At 35.5% G+C, this 14,466-nt stretch overlaps 1 protein-coding gene across 2 annotated transcripts in view; it reads right to left on the bottom strand.

Annotated features, from left to right (window-relative positions):
• Nucleotides 1-14,466, bottom strand: part of disp3 (dispatched RND transporter family member 3) — a 45,169-nt gene that overhangs the window by 23,716 nt on the left and 6,987 nt on the right. Inside the window, exons 1-3 of one of the 2 annotated variants that reach the window (XM_083554093.1) lie at nt 6,245-6,353; nt 1,597-2,762; nt 1,184-1,403 (exon numbers count right to left, since the gene is read on the bottom strand). In XM_083554093.1, the coding sequence (XP_083410219.1) occupies nt 1,184-1,403; nt 1,597-2,542 (1,166 nt within the window). In that variant the 5' untranslated portion in view covers nt 2,543-2,762; nt 6,245-6,353. Of the gene's footprint in view, nt 1-1,183; nt 1,404-1,596; nt 2,763-6,244; nt 6,354-14,466 lie in introns of those variants that run through there. The other variant, XM_083554094.1, reaches the window with a different exon arrangement.

The following is a 14,466-nucleotide window of genomic DNA, read 5'->3' as shown; positions in this document are numbered from 1 at the left end:
CACTGAAGGAGAAAGGAAACAGGATTCACTGAAGGGGAGAGGACCGCAATCACTGAAGGAAGAGAACACAGGATTCACTAAAGGGGAAAGCACACGGGATTCACTAAAGGGGAAAGGACAAGGGATTCACTAAAGGGGAAAGGACACGGGATTCACTGAAGGGGAAAGGACATGAGATTTACTTAGGGGGCTAAGGACACAATTTTCACTGAACAAGAAAGGATCCAAGATTTACAAAATAAGACTAAGATGCAGACTTTCAAGTGTAAAAAGTCTGAAAAAAAACCCAGCCTTATAGTTTTATTAAGGCTATTACAGCTTATTTACTAAAGGGGAACGGTCACTCAACTCGCTAAAGGGAAAGTATACAGTGTTGACTGAAAGGGCAAAGGACACTGAAAGGGGAATGGACACAGGATTCAGTAACAGGGAAAAGGACACAGGATTCACCGAAGGGGACTGGACTGAAGAAAAAAGTACATGGGATTCATTAAAGGGAAAATGACACAGGATGTGAAAGGTGCCACAAACTTCAGTTAGGTACATATTAACTTGAAGCTTTTAATTCCAGTTAGCGATGTGGGCAACTCTTACATTATTCAGAATACTACAAATAGCATCTTCTGATATGACTGTTCTCAGGGATGTAATACAGATTATCTTAATTACATCTTGGCACTTTATTATCCAATCTTAAAGGGATAATTATTTTTATTGAGGCAATTATATAATTTTATTATCTATAGGGTCATTTGTTCAAAAATACTTGGTTATAAAGAAAATAATGTGGAAGTCAAGGCCTTTGTTTCAAAAACCTGTCAAAAAGGCATTCTTGTTAACCTTAGGGTTAAGTTGCATGTAGGAGTAGTAATAACAAGGATTCTCAGTGTTGTGGAAATATTGGAAACTGGTTCTCACAGTTTGTTGGAGAAGCTTTGAATTGATCAAGAGTCTTTTTAACTCTGAAATTTTATGTTCTGTAACCAAAAAAAGTGAAATCCTAGAATACTTTTACTTATTTGGGACAACTGATTGGATGTAAGTAAACTAAATACACCAAGTTACTAGTGGCTTGCTTAATCATTTATTGATCTAAACCCATACCTGGAGATCCCAGGAGCAGTCTTTTAGACTTTTTCCTACCACAATTAGTTAAATCTATCTGGTTGAATCTGTATCAAACCTGGTGGACTGCTGAGCCAGAATACCAGCATACTGGACCACAAAATCCCTGAATCTTTGTCTCTGCTCCAGGGGCCGATCCTGTAGAGAGTAGAAGGATGGCAGTGGTGCTCCGAAATGGATTTCGCTGCGGAGGAGGGAGGACTGAAGGCTGTCTGGAGTGAGTGTCTCATCCACATACCAATAAAACTGGGGGTGGGTGATTGCCAGACTCAAAGCACCTGGACCAACAAAGAGGATTTTCAAGATTTAGCTTAACAGCAGTAGCGTTATGATTTCAATATAAAGTTTAACAGTGTTGGGCTTTGTTATATAAGCAAAAACAAATCAACAAGGAGTATAGATTGTTTTTTATAGAATATTCAATACAAAATAATGATGGTAACCAATAAAAGTCAGCATAGTTTGACTCACCTTGTATATCTGCCAGGTCTGAGCCCATGCCATCAAAGTAGATCTTTCCTCCTCGCTCACTGGGGAAAAGGTAGGAAAGGAGAGAGCTGGGGGGTGAGCAGTACGAAGGCCCCAGAGGAATGTCCCTCAACACTTCTAGAGGCTTCCAGCAAAATTGCTGGAATTGTGAATGTTGCATGAGGAGTCGTTCCACTTTGTGGATGGTATGAAGACGCTCCGCCGTGAAGATGTTGTTGTCCTGGTCACCTTGAGCCACAAACACCAGCTCTATCCTCCAGAGAGCCTGTGTTTGAAGGTAGGAGTAACCTGTGAACCTTGGCTTTCGGACAAGTGTCGAGCTTTTTTCATCTTGTTTCTCACCATTTAACATTTTGGTTCTCCACATTTGCACAGTTGTCGTGTTAATTTTGTCATCTGGCTTTTGTGCTGCTTCAAATGTACCCTTTCTACCTCTAAAAACCTCGGATAGTTGTGTCTGATTGGCCACTTCTGCCTGTTTTGTTTGTCTGTTTAATTTCAGCAAGAGGAAATCCCTAAGGGCATTTGAATCAAAATCAAACCCTTCTGCATCACGTCGGTGTCGATCCCAAGACCCTAACTGGCTTTTCAGTGCAACAGTGAGTGCATCGAAGCGTTCTGCAGATGAATGGCTCCTGACTTCAAAGGCACTGTAGGAGAGATCAATGTCCAGTGGCTCACAGTAAACAAACATGTAAGCAGAAAGAGTTAAAGGAAGCAGAAAGCCTACAAAAAGAACCACTCCGCTGGCCCAGGGTCGAGTGTAAATCCACCCCACTCCCCACCACAATCCTCTACAGACTGGCTCTCGCCTGATAACTTCAACCCCTTCATCACAAGCTTCTTTCTGTTCTTCATCATTTTGTTCCTCATACTCACTAAAGTCCCACATAGCCTGGAGCAACAAGGGTTCATCATCTGAATCCATGATATTATATAGACAAACGGGCAGTTATTTCAATGCTGGCCTGGCGTACTCGTCTGTTATCTCCACATACAGTAAAACGGCAATAAAACAGGTATGAATTACACAGCAGTCTCCAGAGAGGGCCAGGTAATTCGTAAATGGTTGCTCTTGAGGACAAGGACACGCTCGTTAATTCCGTCTTTCACTAGACTGCTGGAGCACTGCCTCTAGCCTTTGAATCCTGAGGAAAGAGGAAATAGAAAAATGAGAAGAGTGTGAGAAAATGTGTGAAAACCAGGTCTCCAGGGGCAACACGAAAGCACAGGCTGAGTTCATCGTTTGGCTTAGGATGCCAAACACTGAGCACATGTGTATCTGTGAAGATAAATTTCTGTTCCTCGTAGCCGCTCTGTCATATCAAGAGTGAAAGGATAAGGGCTTGAAAAAATGCTGGCTGTGAAAGATTCACGCCATCAAAAGATGGCTGGTATGTATTTATCTGCAAGGGCACAAAGCTTGAACAGCGCTCAATTGTTATTATTAAGCTGAAACTACCTGAAACTTTTTGCTTGCCATAAAAAATGTCAGAATTGTGCATTTACATTCCTGCTCAGTGAAAATGTACAAATGAAAAAGGGATAAAAATAATCAATAGAATGGTTTTTTGAATACGCATTTAATAAATAATGTGTATTTAAGCAGCTTATATTATTGTCAGACAGAAGAACGTGCCGGAAACTGAAGCGCGGTAAATGATGTTTAATGAATTAGAAAGCAGAAGCAGAAAACGGCAAATCAGAGTATAGGTCCAGTATAGTAAATCCTGGTAAAGTCAAGGAGCAGACACCAGCTAAACAGAGTTCCGTAACTATGAAACCAAGCTGCTACACGTAGTGAAGGTAGCTTGGGTAGTCCAGCAGTGTTCGTCAGCCTAAACTGTAGAACAGACAATGTGCTTGGTGGCGAACGGAGGTTATATAGCCTGGAGGCTGATGAGCTCCAGGTGTAGATGATTAGTACGTAGGAGAGCTGCTTGGAGTGATAGGTGGGTTCTGTGAAGGTGTGGCTGGTGGATCCCTGACAATTATACAGCTTGTTTCATAAGATCTGATGTGCAGTGATGTTAAGTATTTGAGTAAATGTTCTTTGTTACTGTACTTTAGTCATTTTTTTGGCTACTTTAAATTAAGCATAAAAAATATAAGCAACTTTGACTCTCTACCTAACTACATTTATTGTTCAATATATATATTTATTTATTTATTTTTAAAGATAAGATAAACCTTTATTCGTCTAACAATGGAGTAACGTCCATGTACAGCAGCAAAGAAAAAATTTGCAAATATGAAGCAGAAACTACTGTAATTTAATTAGTTAATTGAAGATCCTTTTTGAAAATTGCTTTACTAAAGCTACTACTAAGTGTTGTTCAAATTAGATACTTTAAAACTTTTACTCATGTCATATTGTAATGGAGAAAGTTTTGCACTAAGGAATCTATACTTTTAATCAAGAATAATTTTTTTTAGGTACTCTTTACACCTCTGCTGAGGTCTCAGGAGATAATGTCCGACTGTTGTTGGATAGACTTATGATCTTATAAAGTAGATATTTTAATATTTATAAAATTTTGTAATTTCAATATTAAAACCAAGTACAAAAAACACCCAAATGCATTGTGTGGAAACAAGGATTTTTTTTCGGATTGCTCCACAAAATTGAAATTGGGTCAGATTAAAAGGGTTAAGGAATCCAAGGCCATTCAGACATTCGCTTTCAGTGGCGGGTATTCCCATGTGTGCGCAATGAAAAATTGTCGGGCTATGCTCAGGGGAGGCAGCCGTGTATAGAAAGCCTTGTATCTTAATCCCTGTATCTCTTTCCTGCAGAGAGTCAGTATTTTGCGCCCCTTCGTCTGGTTCGGGTGGAGGATCGATGCTTGATTTAGGTGTTAAAGAATCTCCCCTGGCATGCTAGTGGGCCGCTGAGACACTAATAAGCATTCTGGGACAAATTTCAGAGTCCTGGAACGCACTCGAAGCAATCTTTCAACATATCGGTATAAACCGCTCGACATGCCAGCGATAAGTGTACATTAGCAAACCTCTTTGGAAACGTTCATTAGTCACCCTGACATATTCAGTGATAAGAGTTCACAGTGAGTATATCTGTACACATCTGCAGACTTGATTCGCAAATAAAGTAAAAAATAAAAAAGAAAGAAGGAAAGAAAGACAGAAAGAAGGAAAGACAGAAAGAAGGAAAGGCAGATAGGAGTTATCATGAGCTATACGGATGGTTGTGAATAATTAAACACTGCTGTTTTTGAGTCTCAACATTGTTCGCTGTTGCTTAAATATTCAATACAGTTAGAGGCACCTTGAGTTTTACGATGCTGCTGTCACATGTTCTCTATCCATTTTGACAGCTCGGATACTATTACACTGATTGTGAAGCCTGATTCACAATTGATTTTATACCTTCCGGGAATCTTGTTGTAGTCTGAGACCAGGCTATTTTAGGGTAATCATTTACCTCCTGCCTTGCTGACCACTGTCGGTCACTTAATGTTAAATTAGTAATGAAATAACTAATGGTAGTGTGGAAGCTCTGTGAAGTGCTTGTGAAGATAACGGTGTCTGTAGGTGAGCGATTTCACAATTGCAGTGCTTGTATCTTTTAAAAGTGGGATCGTTTTGCATTGCAGTTTTTAAAGCAACAGTATCCCCTGGGTGTCTACTTGGTATTTAAGCTTGCAGAGATGAGTGTCTAACAGATGTAATTAACAACTATCCATGCTAATGGCACAAAGGCATAAAATGTGTTTAAATCAAAACAATAATAATAAATTAAATGTCTTGAATCATTTGAACTGTCACCTTTAGTGAAAACATAAGGTTTTGGATAAAATACATGTAGCTATGCCACGTTCCAATGCACAAGTTTCTGTTTATATTTGGAGAACATGCTAACGCATTATGTACATTTAGGTTAAATACTCAAAGGTAAACTGAACATACATCGATACATTTTCATATTTTAAGGCCAGGCAATTCCATCTGGACTGTGGTTCATTGAAACCAACTTAACCATACAACAAGACAATGAGCTGAAGTGTACATCCAAGCTCTGTAAGCGTTATTCAGAGAGCAAACAGTTTGGCTAGAGTGTTATCTATCATGAAATGGCCTGCCCAGTCACCGCACCAAAATCCTATTGAACTCCTTTGGGATGAACTGAATTGCAAGGTCAGAAAGAACTCTCCAAGCAAGGAAACACCTTCGGCAAGTTTAACCAAAGGAATGGCAAAGTATTTCAGCTGAATGTTAGAAACAAACTGTCCAGATGGCAAGAGTGTGTAAAGCTGTTATTCATGCTATTTTTCATTGAAAATATAGTGTAACATCTGTACATTTATATATTTTTGGTCAAAGAAAAAACTAAGTTTTCTAGTTTGCTGTATATGAACAAAAGGAACATGAATGTGCATCTCAAAAAAGTGTTTCCAAATTTTAGACAAACACTGAACTATATAGGTATAAGTATAGGTATAATGAGCTGGGACTTTAATATACTGATACATTATGTAATGTCTATGAAAAATACTATATCATTTCTAACAAAAGTATAATATTATATTTACTATAAAATGAACTGTCACATACGCAATCTATCGTTCAGTGTAATGTACTTGACTTGAAATAAAAAAAAAAAAACACTTACTATATAGAGCCTCCAACATTTCCACCAGCTATTTCAGCAGTATGAACCATTCATGCATCCAGAAATGACTAAAAGACTGCGCTGAAACCGAAGCAACGCACCGTCACCAATCAGCTTAAAGGAGTATGTGCATTTGTTTGGCATTTGTTTGTCTATAAACACCTCGGGCGGTGCAACGCAGCATCTGTCTGCAACGTGGACTCACATTTTAACATCTGGTTGAGGATTTTGCTAGTGAAGAGGATAAATTCTTTACAGCACAGGATGCTGCAGAGATAGACAGACAATCACAACTGCATGCAGTTAAAAGAAAGAAAGAAGAGACTCCAAAGAAACCGAAGAATGTGTTTAGTCATTATATATATATATATATATATATATATATATATATATATATATATATATATATATATATATATATATATATATATATATATATATAGTACAGTCTACGTTTTTATCTTGAATAATAATGTCATTTCCTTGTAACTTTAAAATATAAGATTATTGCTGTTTATCCTTATTTCCAAAATTTTCAAATTATTTTTAATAAATCAAGTACTATAAACATCATTATATTTACGATAATTATTATACAGTGGTCCTATTATTATTGCTAGATAATGCTGCGTTCCTGCTCCTATATAAAGCACTACTGTAATATTATATATTATTCTATAAACGTTTATATGTGCCCGATCTGAACTGTTGGGTTAAACGGTACTGGTTTAAATCAAGACGTCACAGAACCAGTCACCAAACCTCACAACCAAATGAATGAATGAATAAATAAATATAAGAGCACCATCAATCAATTCCACTACTGCCATGTCTGAAATCAATCTAATGAATGAACACAACTGCAGTGATTCTTGGCCAGATCTACAATATAATCAGCATGTTAATGATATTTTACCCGCTGTTCCACCTCCACTACTGGCCCCAGCGCATGAAACGAGTGCAGGCTCCAGATGGCTCCAGATTGAATTCGGATTTGAGGAAAAAAGAAAGTGCCAGCTTTTGGCTCGGTTTTACCTGTTTGCACTGCAGGCAAAAACAAAATTAAAGAACGAGTCACAAAGTAAAGTGAGGAAAGATCGAGGAGAAAGAGCATGATAGCAGGAGAGAGAAGAATAGCAGAAGGAAAAAAAAAGAAAGAAGAAAAGAAAAACAATAGTTCCTTTTATGGATCAAAGTATTTGGACACCTGTGGAAAACACATACTTTACATTCTATAGAGCTCTGACCTCGACCCTATTCAACACCTTTGGGATGAATGTGAACGCTGACTGCATCCTAGGCCTCCTCGCCTCACCTACAGCAATACCTGACTACTAACACCCTTGTGTCTGAATGAGCACATTCTCAATAATCACAATCAAAGATTTTGAGAGAACTCTTCCCAGAAGAGTAGAGGTGATTGAAAAATTTATAATATATACGAAAGCGTACATACAAATTGAAAACAAAAATTCAAATACAAAATTTAAATATCTACAGTTTAGACATTACAAATAATGTCTTGCTTTTATCTTAAGAACACAATATATATGTCTAAGAACATATTTCTATATATCTATAAAAACTATTGCTATAAAAACATCCAGATTTCTGTAAAGCTGCTTTGTGACAATGTCTGTTTTTAAAAGCACTACACACGAGAAAAAAATTTAATTGAACTGATTATTTACAGCCAGGTGTCTAGTCACATCTAATGATTTATTGTTCTCTATTATCAAGGTCACATGATTCAATTAAAAAAAAGTTTGGGGTTATCCTTTGCCCCTTTTTTTTGTTTTGCTTCTCCCTCCAGAGAGTCATACTGTAGATAAAAGGTTTTGATCCACAAAGCAGTCTAAAGAAGTTCTTGGTGTGAGGATGGAGCTACAATGCAATATTTATCGAGCTCTGCTCAAGGTTGAAGAGCGACTTTAGAAGCTTGAAGGTTTTTGTCATTTTAAATATTTCATTTATTTAGGTATATTTTGCAGATTTACAATTGACCTAGTCAGCTCTTTATTAAGTTTGATACAAAACACATGGAGGCTTACGGTTATAGCAAAATCAATACATGATTATAATGGATGATTTTCCAGTAAGAGCACGCATGAGGAGTTTTTTGGACTGCGGCTAATTAGAGCCAATTTCACCATACAACCGGACAATGAGTTGAAGTGTTTGTCCAAACAAAATGCCCAGTCACTGCTAAATCCTATGGAATTGCTCTGGGATGAACTGGATCGCAAGGTCCAGTCTAAGAAATATCATAGCGAAAAACACTTTGGTAAGTTTTACAAGAGGTAAAGTATTTCAGTTGAATGTTGAAAGGGAAATAAAAAATAAATAAAAATTAAAGAATTTAAATCTTCATACTGGTAAATTACCTAGCTTACCTAGCTTGTTAAAGTGTAGCTTGTCCTACTCCTTTTCTCTAAAGATGTCCGTCTAGTTCTTTTCTTTTATAAATGATCTATTAACACTTACTTACAGAAAGTCTAATTCATCATAGTTAAAAAAAAAATATATAAAATAAAAATCCACAATTAGGCCTAGTTCATGTAGAGCGTTTGAAAAGCAAGTCCCTGCGAATTAGCCGTTACTATAGAAACAAAGATATTTTCAAAGGCATTAATATCAATTTGCAATTAGATTGAATTGAGCGACAAAGTCGAGAGTATCCGTTAATCCCTCATCGTGACAAGCAACGAATTTCTAATCAACTTTACGTTCAATAGCTGTCAAGTTTACGAATTGCGACACGTTTCGAAATCCGAACAGGCGTACTCTTGAGGAAATTTACATCAAGGGACTTCGAATCTGTTCCATTCTCTGAAACATGGACTTTTGACATACACTTATAAATATACTGTAATTATGAACATTTTCCCCCAGGGGGAAAGGATGCGAGTAATGGCTCTGGTCTGATTTACTGCGCCTCGATCATCCGACGAGCACAATCCTGAAAAGGAACCATGCTATGTGAGCTATCTATATAAACACTACACCGCTGTGCCGGAGATATTTCAGAAGATTTTGGGCTTTGACTGACAGCGGGGGTCTGAGCTGTTATCAGGCGTGATGGCGTGTTTTGTTCTGCTCGCTGGTGAAATTTAGTCTCCCGTGGCATTCTATTTGGCCCAGCCAGAAGCAACACACTCTCTCCGTGTGTCACCAGAGTGACAAGGGACTGGATATGTGTGTGTGATTGACAGGTGAGAACATCGTGGAGAAAGATGGTACAGATTGAGGTGGGGTCAGGTGCATAATAATGACAAGGAAGATTCATTTTATGTGATTTATGTGAGTAACGCATGGCTATGTGTGAAAAAATAAGGAATAATGCATTCCAGCATGTTCTGTTCCATCACATTTCAACTACAACTCTTCACCTCTCTAGGGACTGAGAAAGACAAACATAATCTCAATGATCATTTAGCTAAAGAAGAGTTATTGAGATTATATATATAAATCAGTATCCGGATATGACATGATAGTTCTTCCTCAAATTGATCACCCAAATTTGAAGGCACACAATAGTATCGGATGTCTTTTGATGTGGTAGCATAAACTTTCCCCTTAATTTAAACCAGGAGACTCAAACCTGGTCATGCATGACAATGTCCCTGTGCACAAAGCCAGCTCTATGAAGATATGGTTTACATGGGTTGCAGTGGAAGATCTTGGGTGACCTGCTATAGAGCTCTGACATCAACCCTATTAAACTTTTTTGGGATGAATTGAAATACTGACTGCAGCCCAGGCCTTCTCACCCCCTACAGTACATAAGGACTTGACTTTGCTAACACTCTTATGGCTGAATGAGCACAAATCTCCACAAGCACATCTGGTGGAACATCTTTCCAGAAGATAAATTTTTTAAAAACAGCAAATGGGGATTAAATGTGAAATGAGATGTTCAAAAACACATACAAATCTTATGGTCGGGTGTCCATGAAAAATTAACATAAAAATAATGTGTTAAAATCATGTGGAAAAAAATTCTTATGTTTAAAAAAGGAATTTTTGAATTATTTGCACATGGTTCATATATAGTATTTTCATATAACCTTTTTTTTTTTTTTACATTTAACTTTTCATTTGAAATTCCATTATGTGATGTTCCCTGAAACCAGACATTTATTCACTATGCAAAAAAAACATAAAAAATGAACAAGAAACAATATTGATCATTCTGAAAAAAAAAAAAAAAATCACATGAGATTTTCAGATGTTTCTACATAGGTCATAGATAGTTTTTCCCCTACTTTGATTCTATAAAACTATATATCAATGCACAACCATTATTATGTTATTAACAATAAGACTATTTATTCCAGATTTATCCTTGTTCAAACTTAAAAATGCAAATAAAATTGTCACCTATTTTTCATAAAGTTTTTGATTAAGAATTATAACAGACAACAAATTTATTGACTGGTTTTGTCTTAAATGCTTAAAATAAAAGTGTTTCTTAGTCGTGAGCTCTGTTATAATCCAAATGTAAAAAAAAAAGAATCACTGCTTGCCTTTCATGGCCAAACATCCATTCATGTGGTTCATCTTTTGTTGCTTGTAGAAATGTTCTGCTTTTTTCCCCCCAAAACCTCAATGCTTTCACTTCATCGTTCTGTTAGGGACAGACTTTGAAAAAGTCCCTGAATGTAGGAATGTGCATCTGATGTACTGCTGTATACAAATTCAGTACAGAAGAAGTTTTTATGGTCTACAGTAAATCTGTTAAAAATGAAGTATGGCTGTTACGTGGTATGAGCGGAGAAGGATTTAGTTTAGTAGAAGCTTTATTTCTTAAAGAAATAACTTTCTTTTAATGTCCATAGCAGAATGTTGTTGATGTTTTACAGGGCTTTTATCGAAAGCATTATGACCTTTTGTTTGGTTTGTTGGTATGGAAATGCTTCACTGTAGGTCACTGGGGATCGTGTTAACAATAGCATGTAAGCATTAAGTTGCAAAGCATATAGAGTATACTATATAAAGAAAGAGTGTTGAGTAACGCTAACATCATTGTGAATCATACTTTATCTTAGAATTTTTACCATCTGGTTGATGATATTGTGTTGCCAGGTGCTTGAAAAACAGGTCAAAAATATCTTTAATACGCAAAGCAACTGAATTCTTAAATTGCTCTGGATAAGGGCTCCTTCCAAATGCCGTAAATGCAGACACGGATTACCAATAACATGAAGATACGAAATGATCCACCAATCCACCATCATTTTTCTGAGCACATTTCTGGTGGCCTTCTGTACCTTCTTTTAAATCTTTCCACAATGAATGATGCCACAGTCATTCCTGTCAACCCTCTAGCGATTCCCCCTAAAGCAATGTCTGAATAGGACCATCATCTAAGACATATAATAGGGTGGATGTTTTTTCTTTTACTGAAAAATTCTAAGTGATTTATAGTGAAGTTAGATGGTTAAGATGCTGGACTTGAGGTTGAAGTAGAAATTCCTGCACCACTAAGCATCAACCATTACCTGGTCAGTTATATACAAGAGATGATTATATAGTGTCCCTTTGGATAACGGGCGTCTGCTGAAATGCCATAAAAGTTGGTTATACAGTAGTTTAAAAAAGCTAATGTAGGGATGCCGGATTATTCCGTAAATTATTATGCTGCTGTACACATTATAAATATAATAAATTATACAAATTATTTTATACCCATGATGATCCAAAGGAGCCATTTACATTTACAGAGCATTCATAATATTAAAAATTCAGATACATTTTTTTTTTTTTACCTTACTCATTAAAATTTATTTGCGTATTCGACGCTACATTAAGTGCCGGAGTGCATTCATTATGAATTCATGCATACACTTTATCTTTCACAATCAAATTATTTATTTGACTGGCAGTTTTGTATCAGCTGCGTGTTTTAAAATAAATACTAATATAATAAATAAATAAAACTAATATCAAGTCATTATAAAGTCATTTTAGTAATTAATAAATGAAGAAAAAATTATTATAAATGATATTGTTTTTCCTCCTCGGTTAAAAAAAGCACTAATCCTCACTCTTTCGGGTAACACAAAGAGCTCACGTGATAAGACATAATAACCGCGTGATCAAAGCGAAGGTTTTTGTACACGAGGGTGAAAAATGCTCGTGTTTACGTCTCTCCTGTCAGTCATGCTACAGACAGAGCCATTTATTTTTACTGTTAAAAAAAACCCTATAAACATGATAGATTCCATTGCAGAGAGGCAGTGCAACCCAATTCTATTGTTGAAGGGGAAAAAAAGGAGAAGGAAATAAAACATCTATAAATCTGGGAGCTGTTTTTTTTTTTCCCACAAGAAAAATAAATCTGCTGTCTGCAAAGGGGACCTTGGAGCAATGTGGAATTTGATACCTTTCTGTTGGACTGATCATGCGGCTATTAAATGGGGCCAAACACTGTGCACTCTATTGTTATTCTACTTTTATTTTTTATTTTTTTTACCTTTTCTTAATATTATTAATTATAATAACAATTAATAATTCATTAATTCCACCTCTGTGGTTTGGCAATGGATTGCGTAGCCAATAGCATGTCTGTGAAATGAGTCTGGGTGCTTACCCCCCAAAAAATTTTATTATTATTACTATTATTAGAAGTAGTAGTAATAGTAGTAATAGAAATAGCAATAGTAAATATTATTAGTATTTATTATACCATTACATTGTAACTTACATAACAAATTGATGCTACAAAAAAACCCAAAAAACAATGGTCTTAAAAACAATAGAAATACAGGAAATAAAAATATTTAATATTTTTTTTAATTTAAAAATAAATAAATAAATGCAAATTGATTATATTATGATGATCTTTTTTTTTTTTTAGCTGCTTTCCATCAGCGGTTCAACTTCCCCTAAAAAATGCAATTATTGTTATTATTATTATTATTATTATTATTATTATTATTATTATTAGTAGTAGTAGTAGTAGTAGTAGTAGTAGTAATAGTAGTAGTAGTAGTAATAGTAAAAGAAATAACAATAGTAAATATTATTGGTATTTATTATACCATCACATTGTAACTTACATAACACGTTCATGCTACAGCAGAAAAACAAAACAATGGTCTTAAAAACAGGAAATAAAAAATATTTAATAATAGCAGTGACCCTTAAAACGAAAATCACAAGTTAAAAAATGAATAAATTAATGCAAATTGATTATATTATGATTATCTTTTTTTTTTTTAGCTGCTTTCCATCAGTGGTTGCCACAACTTCCCCCCAGAAATGTAATTATTGTAATTATTGTTATTATTATTATTATTATTATTATAATTATTATTATTATTATTATTATTATTAGTAGTAGTAGTAGTAGTAGTAGTAGTAGTATTTGTAGTAGTAGTATTAATAGAAATAGCAATAGTAAATATTATTGGTATTTATTATATTATTACATTGTAACTTACATAACACGTTCATGCTACAGCTCAACAAAGAAAAACTAAATTAAAAAAATGGTCTTAAAAACAACAGAAAAACAGGAAATAAAATATATTTAATATTAGCAGTAACCCTTAAAATTTAAATTTTAAGTAAAATAAAAAATACAAATTGATTATATTATGATCATTTTTTGTGCTGCTTTCCATCAGGGGTTGCCACAATGGATCATCATTATTGATTTTTTTAAACAACTGAATTTTTGTGCCATGTGCCCTTCCTGGCTCAACCCTCCTCCTAATTTCATTTTGGGACTGAAAGTGCGTTGGATTGTGCAACCCCAGGGGCTAGGGGCGGTTACCCTCAGAAATTTGGAACTAAATATTCTGGCATGACAGATCATTAAAAGTGTGTAATGTAAAAGAAAGGTGAAAAATAAAAGCTATCTGAGAATTCCATGTTTATAACTATATAACTGTGTTTGATTGGTCCATAGTCAGACACAAGCATCAAAGTGCTTGTATAGTAATAATCCACAGTCCTGGTCTAATAGGAAAAACCTGAGAAGGTTGTCCCATGCTTCTTCAACATATTCAAATTCTTGAAAGTATCTTGCTCTAACTATGCTTCTGAGAGGCAATTCATGTTCTCCTTCTTTTCTGCTTCTATAAAGCAACAGATTTTTAACACCATTAAGAAAAGCAACGTTTAGTAACTTTCAACAGAAAAAACTATTTTTGCCATTTGAGATATAACAAAAAACAGCCATTATTATCATGAAAAGCTTGAGGCTTGTTGTTTCT

The sequence above is a fragment of the Silurus aristotelis genome, assembly GCF_946808225.1.
Source record: "Silurus aristotelis genome assembly, chromosome: 11".
Lineage (NCBI taxonomy): Eukaryota > Metazoa > Chordata > Actinopteri > Siluriformes > Siluridae > Silurus > Silurus aristotelis.
This window is presented reverse-complemented; position numbering and strand designations above follow the sequence as displayed.